The 14,334-nt window shown below is 38.5% G+C and overlaps 1 protein-coding gene across 2 annotated transcripts; it reads right to left on the bottom strand.

The window, feature by feature from the left end:
- Window positions 1-8,579, bottom strand: onecut1 (one cut homeobox 1). Of its 2 annotated transcripts, none has more exons than XM_082181600.1 (2): window positions 7,258-8,579; window positions 1-3,584 (listed from the first exon to the last, which is right to left on the bottom strand). In XM_082181600.1, the coding sequence occupies exons 1-2, from the start codon at window positions 8,324-8,326 to the stop codon at window positions 3,298-3,300; spliced, it is 1,356 nt and encodes a 451-aa protein (XP_082037726.1). In that variant the 5' UTR covers window positions 8,327-8,579; the 3' UTR covers window positions 1-3,297. The 2 variants fall into 2 exon arrangements, with proteins under 2 accessions (XP_082037726.1, XP_082037725.1); XM_082181599.1 differs by having other exon boundaries at window positions 7,243-8,579.
- Between the last annotated feature and the right edge of the window lie 5,755 nt (window positions 8,580-14,334).

Genomic DNA, 14,334 nt, shown 5'->3' on the forward strand with positions numbered 1-14,334 from the left:
TTAGAAAATCTTTGGATGTGCAGCAATACCCATAACACAATGATTTGAAGTACAAAGGACAAAATCATTCTGGACATTTAAATAAAAAATCAAAAAAATCAACTGAAAACATCATACACTGCTTTTTTTATACCACGACGAGGTCAGTCCTCCGCGGCTCTCTGTCTGGCAGTGTATTAGTACAAGGGCCAAAGTGCCATCTAACATACAAACACAGAGGAATGGAAATTCATCAATATATCTACACTTCAGACATAAGGCTGTAAAATAAAATGAATGTCCATTTTTTTGTTTTTGTTTTTTTGTTTTGTTTTGTTTTTTTCCAAAAAAGCCTACTATGTACAAATCTATATTTTCTACAAATACATAAATTAAAACAGAGCTTAAGCGATAAAAAAAATAAAAATAAAAAATGCAATTAAATTAATGGAAATCACAACACCGTAGTAGAAGAAAGTGAACGAATAGACACAGAATCACAGCAGTTGGTTTTACCCTGTAAAAAAGAATAGTCAAACATCCTTAGAGTATCGGAATAACACAAGGCTTTTAAAAAAAATAAGCTTCTTTTTACTTTCTGCGAGTTTCAGTCTGCTATATCACGGAAACTCGCCTTTGGTGACCAAAACTGAGCACTTTCGCCAAACCTGTCAAAATAAATACTCATAAAGCTTTTTCCCGAAGTAACATCAATGATTACCAAACTAGTTAGTTCTGCCTTAATCACATAAACTCTCTATACAACAGAACTGTGAAAATTTATTACTATGAGGTATTCAGATATTGGTAAAGACGTGCACGGCCTAATCGGTGGACACACCCACTGGTGGGGGGTGGGGTGGGGTGGGGTGGGGTGGGGGGTCAAGGTTTGGCTGGGCGTTTAAAGGGGGAGGTGGCAGGAGCTTTGGTTTGTCAGCGAGAGTTGGAGAAAGCAAGAGAAATTCCTTTGGTATGTTTTCATTGCATGGTTGCGCTGGCAAAAGCACCACGGTGAGAGAGAAGAAATATTCCATTTTTTCTTCGTCAGTGGCCCTTCCACAGGCTGAGGTATTCCGAGAGTTAAAAGGTGGGTGTCGAGAGGTCAACGGCGGTTTAACACTTTGGTTCAAGCAAGGCACTCGTCCTGTGAGTTTAAAACATGTCTGCCGAGGGAGCTGTTATGAGCACGGATGAGTGATAGAGAGCATTAGAGCAAAGGAGAGGAGGAGACAGGGGAGGGGAAACACACCATCTATTCATCCACCTTATCATTCATTTAGGCCGTGCAAAGAGAACAAATCTTTGGTATTCTTTGGTATCATTACTTTGATAGAAATCACGAATGGAAACGGACTGAGGTAGCATCTTTGGTTCACACCATAAATATCAGCAGGTCTTAACATTGTTTTTTTTCTAATTTTTTCTGCTTTTCTACATGAGGAAGCAGCGCTCTTTTATATATGCTTCGATGTTGTAGTAGTCGTAAATACCAAATATATTTTAAAGCTAAAACACACCACAAGAGACAACAAGGCCAGATATCTTGTGAGTTTGAGTGAGTCTATTATATGAAGCGAACGCATCACCCTGCTTCAGTCTCAATAATGCTTTCTTCCTAGTTGTGAAATGCATAGAATGCGCTCCCTCTCTCTCTTACTGGGATATTGGGTTCTGGCCCGGGTGTTGTGGTGCGGTGGTGTTGATGGTCGATGCCGTGAGAATGATGCATTAGACAATGAAATAGCCTTCTATCAAGAAATAAAAACAGCATCTAATTGAGCTTAATGGGAAATGAAACCGATGAATCTAATATGACGGCTTATGGGTTTGTGAAAGCATGCTGACAGCCACCAGCCATTCAGACGTTTTTCTGTACTTAATAATTGGGTTGTTTTAACCCAATTTTGGGACAAATATGTACAAACCCAAACGTTGGGCTGGGTTTGTCCATATTTTACCCAAAATTGGGTTAAAACAACCCCGCATTTTTTAGAGTGTAACATTCTAAGGATGAGAAAGTTGGTTGAATGCAACGGAATATACGCTTTGAGTCTGTGAAAAGTTTGAAATGGAATGTAACACAAAACAACCTGAATTTCCTCCTGCTTCCTCTAATGACAATTAACATGCGCATGCATTTGCTCCAGACAAAGCTAAATATGATAAATGACAAAAAGCCCATGTTGAGTTATTTCACCTTCAGCCTCATTAAATGAGTCTGTGAAACTCATAAAAAGAATATCTCCTTATAAGCTGTGTTTGACTGATGGATGTGGGTATGACATGGTGATAGGTGCTAGTTAGTGTAACTTTATCTTTGGTTTTCAGCAACTGGCATTGAAACATTTAAAAAACAGGTAAAAAAAAAGGCAGGTTAAAGCTAGCAAAAATCTCCCTGAAATAATCACAAGGAAGGACTGAGGCAGGAATGGGATTGGGGCACGGATTTGTCCTCACAGAGACATGCTTGACTACTACTAGTTTGTTCATTAGGACAAATAAGAGACTTAATTATATGTTAAATGGCTACAGGAACTGCAGTCCATATTACATGTATGGAGTCACCTGAATGGAACGGATAAGAGTATCTTGATAAGAGGAATCAACATAGTTTTGTCTGATTTAAATAATAATAATAATCAAAAAAATACACATGTTTCTTTGGTTCTACCATCTGTGATTGATAAGATGGCAAATTCACATGTATTTTTAGGTTCCTATGTAACTTTTCCAACAATTAGGAAGAAAGCACTATCCTGAGGGTGACATTCAGGCAACCTTTGTCAAGATTCTACACCACCTGATTACATCTGGCATCCCTGGCTAGATCTGGGATGCCTAAAAACACAGAGGTGAGCCTGTGATGTCAGGCATTACACCTGCGGGTCAAGCCCCTCAATGATGTCACGGAAATCTGACAGAGTGAATAACAATCACTCCACATTTTGAGATGATGACCAATCATTGATGAGAAAAAGTCCTTGAAAGCAACCAATCACATTAAAATAAAAGAAAGACTTTGAGATGGAAGTTAGGGGGGTGTGTTGAGATGGGGAGCGACCCGTGATTGGAGTGTAACTTCATTTTTTTTGTTTTGTTTTTTTTTGTTGCAGAATGTCAGACATAAACGAACAAAGTCCTAAATGGGGGTCAAAGCAGTCTTTGGTGTTTTTCTTTGGATATTATAAATATCGGTACTGTACAAGTTTTAAGGGCAAACGCTGTCTAAAATTGTCTCTTGTTAAGTTTTCTTTGTTTAAAGCTTTTCCACCGAAGTTTTTTTTTTCATTTTTTTTTCATAATGTAGCCATTACTCCATCATGCTTTGGTACAAGTGCTGGAGGAGGAGGAGTTGGCCGAGCTGCCGTCGTCCAGCCACTTATCAAGGCTCCGTCGACGCGCGTTCATGAAGAAGTTGCTGACGGTGGCGAGCTCCAGGCCCAGCTGCTGAGAGATGGTGATTTGTAACTCTTTGGACGGGCGCTTGTTCTCTTTAAATATTGCATGTAAAGTCCGACGCTGGACATCAGTGAAGACCAGTCGGGGCTTCTTGGAGAGGCTCCCCCGCTCGCCTTTACCGTGGTCCTGCTCCTTTCTCTTGCACGCTGAAAGAACAAAAGGTTGACATGCAAAAGTCAGACACGATTACCTAACATGTAAAAGAAACTACGGACATTCTGAAGCAGACTTATTTGTCATGACAGGATGAGTTTTTCTAAACATGGAAAAAAACATGGAAAAGACTAAACAAAACAAAACAGAAAAACTACTGCTTTTGGAGGGTTTTGTATGGTAATTTCATTTACACCATAGTCTCTGGAACTGTCCGTGGTGCTTAAATCTAGCCATAGGCTACGATCAGTAGGCCTACTATAGTATGATCACTTACTGCCTGACAATAATACAAAAAAACGCTTATTAAACCACACACAAAGCAGTCATTTTGAATGAAGAAGCTTACTGATGTTTTCTGTCTTTGTGCGCGTAAATTCCCAGTGGGCGGCATTAGGCTACGGTTTAGTTTACAAAAAAAAAAAAAAAAAACCACAAGGGGGCGCTAAAAGACGGTGCAAAACCGCTTAAAGCACAGGCGTTTACTTGAACAGTCACACATAAAGGCAGTCTGTTTTCTTAAACACATAAACCATCTCAACTCATTAATATGTAAAACACAAATTTGCATCTCAGTTCTATATGGTTCATTCTAAAGCACATTTTCTTATTTGCATGCAAAAGTTTAGACAAGAAATAAGCCTACTCTCATTTGAATATTTAATATTCAAATACGTTAACAGTACATCTTTTGAATATTATGTAAACATTCATAATATTTAAATCAATTATTAAATATTTAATAAAAACGATATCAGTAATCCTAAGAGTTTATATCTATTGTGTCGTAACAATGCAAAGAGGTACAAATTGAATAACACTTTAATGTGAATTCTGGCCGTGTAAAAAGACAGAAAGAACGAAACTATGCGCAAGGAAAGCAGTTTGGGTAAATATTAACAAAAAGCAAATGAGTTCGCTATCATGTGTCATAAATCAAAACTGTGTCCATGCACAAGGCCACTGTGACGAGACCCAAGCAGATTCCCAGGGAAATAACTGCGAACCTCTTTATCCTTCAGCACATTTGATCATCACATATAGGTACTGTTTGTCTGCAAATCATTAGACAGGCGCCAGATAAGCGCGCACACGAGGGCGAGGGCGCGCCCACGGTCACTCATTTCACAGTGGCTCCATGCAACAAAACAAAACAAAACTTAAGGGCTAATATTAAATTTAGGCCTAATAAGTCGATATTATGTCATAATTATATCATATCTTAATATATAGCCTGTTGTAATATTATAATATATAATAGAGCAGAAGTTCAGATATGGGCTATATATATCAACTACTGGTCTGTTACGCATTTTAATAACACTTATGAATTATTAGTATAGTTTTTGAATTACTGTCTTAATTTTTTTTAGCGCAGCCGCATGCACATTTGGATTCAGTTTATTCATTTTAAATAGACTAAAAATGGCTCATGGCTTTTTAGATAGCTGTTGTTTTTTAAATGTTTAAATGTAAATTTGCACAATCTGTAATACATTATTTGATACATTTTAATATTAACTATGTGGCCAACTTTTTATTACAATAATTTCCTTCATGGAGTAGTTTGCAAAGTGCCTGACATTTCTTCAGTTTTTGATTTTCTTCATTTATTCCCAAATAATTTCGATAGCAAAACGATTACCAGTAAAACATCTTTTAAAAATTAGAGTTATAAAAAGTTAGTTAAAATCAAATTTATTGTCATAAATTATCTTTTAAACAAAATTGGGCAAATTATTTAAGGTTTGTTATAATGAGAACAGTGAATTGTTTTACTAATAAAATTAGACCAGAATGACCTTTTAAAAATAATATAATGGTAATTCCTCATAATTAACAACCATATGCTAAAATATAAATATAAAGAGCTGAGGCAAAATACAGTTGAATGTAAGAGCGTGAACGACAAATTCACAGCATAAAAATCCCGCGTGTGAAAAAGGTGTAAAAGCAGTGATGTGAAAGACTGCTGAGTGGTCTACTGTCTTAAATTACTAAGGAAAAGGAGAAGGGAACTGAATTTGAATAATCAATATACCAATTCTATATTTACCTCTCAGTAGGCCGATCACATACCCTCAACCATGTGTACTCGATCAATAATATACATCACTGTGTCTGGAACCTTTACTAATTTCAATATCATTTAACGGAATATGAAAATAATCTCGCAAAACCAAAATAAACTACATCTAACTGACATGCCTTAGAACGTTCAGTACTTAATTATTATTTTTATTTTTATTTGATAATAATAATAGTAAAAATTATGCAAAAGACCCAAACGATTTTTGGATTTTGAAGCTTATATCGACCAAACGAAAACAAAAATACACAGCATATGAAAATACATTACGTGAATGTAAGCATATTCCCTATAATCCTGTCCTTTACAGAATCGTGTGTAAATAAAATGATATAATGTAAATTCATATGTGTTCTTTTACTACGAACGTGGGGCAAAAGTCAGAGCAAGGCCGAATCTGAATGAAACAAAACCAAGCAAACATCAGGCCAACCTCAGTTTTCATAATACCCTGGCATTGATATTTATAATAAAAGCGAAACTTCGATATAGAGAAAGGAAATCGAGCGCAACTTAGAATGTAAAATAAAGACTGATGGTGTGTACGCGCAATACTAAGATAATGACACACAAAGAGAGAGCTTCAATTTATATATATATATAATGTTTTTGCCATGAAAGTTTTTTTTTTTCAAAGTAGCTTTTTCTCATGCACAAGTGAATTACTCTAATAGCTGACAGTTATGATAGAGCGGTGCAAAAAAAGAGGGACACTCGTATTTTAGATGCCCTCTCTCTCTTTTTCTCACTGCTGGCTTTGAACGGATCAGTGGCCCCCAAACCCGCCAGCCAATTGATTCTAATTCTCGTGAGGCAAATTAATGGAGCCCCAATCAGTTAATTAAGAAAACCTACACAGAGCACACGTCACTGGAGCTGGACAATAGATAAAGAGATCTAACCAGAAGACAGAAGAAGAAAAACATGTTTTTTTGTTTTGTTTGTTTTTTGCAAACCCAAACACACACACTGCGACACGCATTCAGAGCCCGTTTAAGTAGTGCGCGCACACAAACAGTACATGTTTACGCATACCAGTTCAAAAACTAAATGTAGCCTATTCACGATCCAATGTTGTTTCCACCACAACGTGCAGTAGCCTAATGTTATAAAAAAATATGTAGATCAGTGTTTATTAACGTGTCGCAAAGACAAACTGACACAGGGACATTGCATCCATTTTCACATAGAGACAATGGGACTGAGGCCACCGAGGCTTCCAGACGCGCATTTCTAAGCAAACTATTTCTGTTGACCCGTGCATTATCTGCACGCAACTCAGTCTGAGGATGTCACATTGCACATCAAAACAAATAAGAAAACCAAAACAAACCCATTGCACGGGATCACTTTACCAAGGCGGTCAATTTTTTACATCGAGAACACAACCTCAAGTTTAAAGGTATCAGTGGCAAAACAAGCACAATCGCAAAACCTAAAATGTTAGCTTTGTAGGAAAACTCGCAAAAACGATGAATGCTGGCCAGCCATGGAATGCATTTGAATGAAATGAAATGAAATGATAGTGATAAACTGAGGAGAGGAGAATAAGTGTGTATTACCTATTGTTCTCTCACCTGCGAGCCTGAGCGCTGACATTCTCTGGAACTCAGGCTCCTGCAACCATTTCCACATTCTGCGGAAGGTTTCCCGACCAGACTTGAGCTTGCTCCAGGGCTTAGGGTTCCGGAGCAGGTCCGAAAGCGTCCCTTGCGAGCGGCACAACACCCTCTGGGCAAAGATGGCTTGCGGAATGCTGTATCTTTTCAGTTCCGTGGTGATTCTTTGGGCCACTTCTTTGGTATTGACCTCTTCCATCTGGCCCGAATTGCTGCCGTTGTTCAGCTGCGATCCGGGCGCGGAGGAGTGGTTATGCTCCCGAGTGGAGCCCAGCACCTGCCCGTGGCCCTGGGCGTTGAGATGGGCGTGCGGGTGATGGTGGATGCCGTTGATCGGCACCATGCTCGCCGAAGACGCGCTCATGTGCTGCTCCCCATGTCGAGCCAACATCGCGGGGTGGTGTGCCTCGAATCCGTTAGGTGTGAGCATCTTCTCGGCGGGCATGGTGGCCCCGGGGTGCGCGTAGGGCGGCAGCCCCTGCTGGGAGTTGTGAATGCCGCTCAGTCCGGATCCCGAAAGAGGCGACAGGCTCTGTCCCATGCTGGCCACATCCTTGTGATAGGGAGAGTAAAGGTTGTTCATCGGGGCTAGACCCCTATCGTCCCTCATCAAGGTGAAGCTCCCGCTGACGTTCCCCGGGATCCGTTGGTGCGGGTGATGATGGTGGTGGTGGTGGTGATGATGATGGTGGTGCGGGAATTTGTCGGAGACGGTGGAGATGGGCGGTAAGGGCTGCAGCGGGGTGAGGGTGGTGTAGGTGCTGCTCATGCTCATCCCGGGGGGAGCCTCGCACGCCATGCTCATGGCCGGGTGCAGGTGCGTGGCGAGCCCGGGGTGCTCCGGGGGCCGGTGGTGATGATAGTCGCCGCTGTCCAGGATTGATGCCATGCCCATGGAGCGCGCATGGGCTGACAGGCTGCTCCGATGGCTCCTGTGATGAGCGCTGTCTCCGGTCATGAGATCCGCCGGTTCATGGCTCACTCCGTGCAGATCGCCAATGTTCTCCATCGACAGCTGGGCGTTCATTATACGTGCAAGCGTGTGGACAAATCATCTATCTGATATAGCGGAGCAGTGTCCACAGAAGTGCTCTCATTGGAAAAGTTCTGTTCTTATCTTGAATATTTTTTTTTTCTTTGCTTTCTTTTCTGATTTTTTTCTTCGCTTTTTCTATGTTTTATAAAGTTTTGTAATTTTTTTGTAATGTTAAGGCCCCCGTCCCTTCAGCAGTGCATGGTGTCGGTGTGCTCGCGTCCCTCGCCATCTCTTGCCATGTCTGCTGTTGTTTCGCGCACTGCTCCGTGCTGCGGCTGCCGCTTCGCTTCCCCGCGCATGCGCGCTGATCCCGGCTCCTTTGACGTCACTTATTAAGGAAGATGCACCCCATTGCTATTAAATAGGAAAGCCTCCTGCTGGATGTACAGCATGATCAACCTCACACTGTTATATCTAATCTTAATAATATATATTTTTAAAGTCAGTGGGATGGAATGAAGTGTTGTGACAATTATGCTTTAGCTATATGAAAAATCAGACACAACATACGAAGTCACAGTAAAGGCTACGCGTGAATAATGCATGAATAAAGGTAATTTGTTTGGCAGAACCTCCTTAATGCAATGGGCGCAGAAAACACACTTCCGGGTTCACCTGGGGGCCTCTGCTTACATTAATATGCATATTCATTAGTTCCTGCTCCAAACTTCAGAGAAACATGCACATATGACTGCAGATATTATCAACATTGTATATCTAGTCTATAAATCGTCATGACATTTAGCTGAAATAAGAAAGTTTCGACACTGACGCACACAATATATAAATATATATATATATATATATATATATATATATATATATATATATATATATATATATATATATATATTTTAATTGCAGAAAATTGTGCAAATATACAGATTGCTGAATTAGTCATCCTGTACCATGCAGAGTTGGAGTGTTTTTGGGATCAAGGACAGACGGATTGGTAATAGGCAGAGAAAGGCTGGACAGATGTTTCTATTGTTGTGCTATTAAGAGTAACGAACCAAGCCATCAGGAGTGTGTCCCGCTTCCGTGGCCTGGCAGTATAATGACACAGCACATTACGTTTCATTGGTGAACTTCACTGAATAGGCAAAACGCATTTCTATACCAAATCAGTGTTACAAACATATGTGTATTTCTTGCATTATACATAATGGTTAAACTCACGTGTTGAAAAACGCGCGATCGCAATACAATTTTTATTTTTTTTACAAAATACAGTCAACTAATTTATCATAAAAATCTAGCAATATAAAAATACAATTCATGTAGATTGTGTAAAATCTCAAATCCAATACCATAAATCTGACATGATGAACTTGTAGAAGTTTTTGAAAGTTGGAAGAACATAAATTACCAAGACAGTTACAAGCCCCCCAAACACCCCCCGCACATTACAGAGATATCACTTTGCACGACTTCACATTGTTTACAGTTAAAATCGACTCCAAAAAGTCAGTTTCATAACCAGTCAAGCGAGAGAATGGGATAACTGGACAGTTGGAGCCCGGCGAAAGCGTCCAAGCCCGGGTGGGGTGACAGCTTGCAGTGGTCAGACCTGGGGCCCCCAGCTCGTGCGCATAGGGGACATGTCAAAGGTGACGCTTCAAGACTCCTGAAGCTAGCAGCTGCGGGGGAGGGAGAGAGATTAACTTTTTCAGACTTTTCCTGCTTTCTTAGGGACCTGCTTATAGTGACAAAACACATACATCTGTCAGGGTCAAGAACAATGCCATCCGGATTAACGAGTTAAGAAGAACAGAAAAAATAAATAAAAATAATAACAATGAAAATTAAGACAGATTAGAAGTCAACTCGGATCATTTTATGAGGATTTGACAAGTGGTTAACATAAGAGTTACAATAATAATAGTAAAAAATAATAAATAATAATCCGTTTATTATTATTCTTTACGACTGAAGGCAATTACAATTAAAGACTTCAGAAATGAAACAACATCGTCAGCTGAAATATAACAACAAATAAAAGTAAATGCATGCAATTTTTTTTTTTTTCATTTTCCCGCTTATTAGGAATTTACAGTGGTAACAAACTCTCTGGCTCACGATATCATTTATTTTCACATAAACAAAAATAGAAAGCCATACAGTGCAGGTCACAGACTTTGCATTATCACCATCGACCATTAATTTGATGAAAAAGATCGTATTCAAGCACGAAATTTAGCAGCCAGCCACATCTGCGCACATTCTCATAGTGGTCGATATTTTTCATTCGCACTCGTGTCTCCGTGACGTGCGCAGCGGTGTGTGTGTGTCTGTGAGGGGGTGATGGAGTTTTTTTTTTTTTCTTCTTTCTGTTGAGGCCTACCTAGGCGTCTCTCCTTGCCTCTGAAAGCAGAGTTTGTAAATCTTTTAACTGTATACAGCAGTGATGGAAAGATCCGTTTGGATAAATAAGAGTAGGCCTAATGCGTAAATGCGTCTTGAAATCAATGTCACAAAAATTGTAATATCAAATTATATTTTCTTATTATTGTTTTATAAACTATATGTGAAACTGATCATATTTAATAAATATACAATTATAAGCCGAGGCTTTGCACCGGAGTCTTCAAAGTCTAAAAATAAAATTCACTATTTAAAATTCTAAAAAGATTTCATAAGTTTTATTTTCACAGCAAATCAAAACCAATAAAAAGAGGCTGAAAGGCAGTGCCAATGAAACAAATATTGATTATTAAAAAAAGATGGGATAGGTGCATTCACCCACAAAGCATATTCAATTATTTAAAGACTTTTGCCCCTGAACTTTCCCTCAAATCGCTGTACTGTGTTTTATATGTTGGAACATTATAGAGCTCCTTTACTTTAAATGTGAATTAAAGCCAAACCTGAGCACTAATGGCACTATATGAAACAAACAGAAGCACAGATCAATACAGAGTCAAATATTAACACGACAGGTTGATGGTTATTTATAAATAAACCGAAATTACAGTTGGTTTTTCAACGGCATTTCAGTAATAAACTGGCAATTTAAATGTGTATAAAAAAAAATAAATAAAAAAAAACCTTCAGGGATCAGGTGTAAGGTTTTAAATTATCCAATACTGTAAACTGTGAATAATATAAATCACGCACTCTCATTCCCTGATATCCTAAATCGTCTTATCTAATTGTCAATTATGCAGACATTCGTTGCTTTTGAAATGCAACTGTTTAAAAAATCGCTAAATATTATTTTATTGTGAAATGTTTATTAGCTACTATTATTAGCCTATTAATAATATTACAATTCCAGAGTTCTCAAACTGGATCTTTATAGTTTATGACAGGGTAGTTATTACAGATACCATAACATTGTCTTACGTTACATTACCAACAATAAAAGTATAATTAAATGGTAAACGAATTGATGTATTTTAAGGATCTCATAAGCAAATCTCAGAGAAAAAAAAGGGCCTCTGAGATTGTCTAAGAAATACAGATTATTGTTATCTTTTAGACTCACGATCTCATGCGTTCTGGACAGGGGATGATTGAAATATGCAACAATCGATTGTGGATTACATTAGCGGATCAGTTTCTTTCAATTGAAAGTAGAGTGAAAAGATACAATTACAACAACACTCAGGATGGAATAAGTAACTGAAAGTGTTAATTGATTGATTTAGAAGATCAGTTGGAGATCATTAGAAATTAGTGTGTTCACCAAAGCAGTAACAAATTCAGAATGCCGATTTTAATTTAAGATTTTTTTTTTCTTTCATTTCAACACGTGCGGATCAATAAATCGATAAAAAAAAAAAAAAATGTTTATCCCATTTACAATTGCTTCGTCCTGTACAACAGGAAGTAGATATGTTGCTTAGGCTATAACTCATTTTGGCACACGTTTTATATAACGCGATATAGCCTATAGCTAATCTTAAATAAAAGCTTTATTATAAATAACCTATGTAAAACCGCAATGAAAGTCAGTTTATTTTTAAAAAGCCAAATCCGAGAGAATTACTTTTTTTTTCATGGCACTGTCTTAAGGATTAAATATGGGCTATTTTAGATTAAAGTATTGCAAAGGTGACATCTGTAATCCTGTTCAAATCCTTAACCGATTCATTAAAAAAAGCCAACACGGCCCTGTGCATTTGTCTGAGCATTTCTAAAATGAATCAATAATTCCTATCAACCACCAGAGAGAAGTTATAGTTCATGATTATATAAGAATTACATTTAAATCAACTTCCCAGCTGAAGCAACAAGTTTGTATTATCTGTGCGCATCTGTAGGCCTATCTTTCGGGTTCACTTTGAGAAAAAAAAATGTCTTGAAGTTAAACAAAATAGGCTACGTTTGGTAATAACGTGTTTAAAATTCCAAAACTATTCTAAAATTCTTAATATGCATAAACTTTTCTTATTTGTTGGACTATGGAGAGTCTAATCTTTATTTGAAATAATACAATTCTGATTAAATACGCGTAAGTAGGCCTATGTTTTAGAGAGCGAGTGCGATAATAGTAACACACACGAGCCTATAGGTAAAAAGATCTAATTCGCATTGCAAACTCGTAATATATTTTGTTCGACAATATGTGGCAATGCCTGTTAAATCAGCATATTTGATTTAGCAAGCATAACCTGGAATGAAGATTTGTAACATGGTGTGAAGCAAACAATCTGTCTCAACATTTCTTAATACTTACACCTATATCTTTACATTCCCCATCCCTTTTCTCTTAATAGTTTCTAGTATACTTTCTACTTTTTGAAACTTACAGTAAGGTCAGCAATACCACGGTTAGAGTGTGTAGTGTAAAATGGGAGGGCAAGGCAGCCCTGAATCCAATCAGATAGCCACATAAACACACGAGCCTTCACTTGATAATTAATTATCACAATTAATGAGTATAACAGGTGACCTTCAGTGCGCCAGATATTTTGAGGGCACCATCATGCTGTTTGATCTAATTATGATGAGGCAGTGAAACATAAACCTCTTAAAGTGGCCCGTATTAAAGCTCAGATATATGTGTGTGCCACAGTGCAGACACACCCTATTTCAAAGTAACACAATTCAATGCATGAATGCAGTGCTGAATGGATGCTGACATGATTATACTGTGATTATTTTGAATCGGGTTTATGGGAATCATGACATGGCGTATGATTTACAGCACTGGAGCAATTTGACAGTGAATAAAAGTGACCCCTGACTTTAACCTTGTTTTCAAGTTCAGGAAACTCCGCAGGACGCCACATGTCACTGCATCCAGTAAAACAACATATACACACTCATCATCCAGCGATTCTTTCCTTTCTCTCTCTCTCTCTCTGTCTCTCTCTCACACTCTCTCCACACACACACCTTTCCATGCTTACCGACACGACGCGCTCTTTATATTTTGACACCAGTCCCATCGCCAAATATATTATCATTGCCAAACCATGCACAGACGTGTACCTGTACGTTTTGTGTATTATCCACATGTTTGTCAAGGAAAGCAGTCATTTGTTTAAGTGCATAATATGTTCAGTGCGCTCCGTAGTTAGGGCGCTTTCTGCATCCATCCGGCGCGTCTCGTCCAGCAGGATAATCGCTTTTCCACCATTTCCATGATCGAATCACAGCATCCACGGGCAAAAAACTCCGTTTCGGTCGGTGTTGTTTGCTTGTCTCTTGGCTACTGATTCTGTCTTATCCGTGCATTTAAAGATGCGCGTGCATTTGAATAGCCGCGCGAGCAGTTATGGATCCGGCGCGGGCTGAAAGGGAATCAGTATGCAAATTATTTCAGTAACAATCGAAATGTTCGATCTGTGATCTGCGCACTCGCCTCTCACTCGCTCTCTCTCTCTCTCTTTCTCATTCATAGCCCTCTTAAAGCCCATTTCTCTAAACATAACAGTGATTTTTTTTTTCCTTTTTAAATAAACATTTTATATATTAGATGTATACTATAAACAAAAAATCTGCGCGCATTATTTGAAAGAAATGCTGATCTTAAGAATTTGAACAAAAAA

This window comes from Leuciscus leuciscus (genome assembly GCF_965113295.1).
Source record: "Leuciscus leuciscus genome assembly, chromosome: 10".
Classification (NCBI taxonomy): domain Eukaryota; kingdom Metazoa; phylum Chordata; class Actinopteri; order Cypriniformes; family Leuciscidae; genus Leuciscus; species Leuciscus leuciscus.

Bases quoted from the DNA above. Each gene is read 5' to 3' on its own strand.
- onecut1 (XM_082181599.1), bottom strand. From the start codon at position 8,326: ATGAACGCCCAGCTGTCGATGGAGAACATTGGCGATCTGCACGGAGTG. The intron at 3,585-7,242 runs GTAATACACACT...TTGTTCTTTCAG, and splicing joins CGCAGGTGAGAGAACAATAG to CGTGCAAGAGAAAGGAGCAG.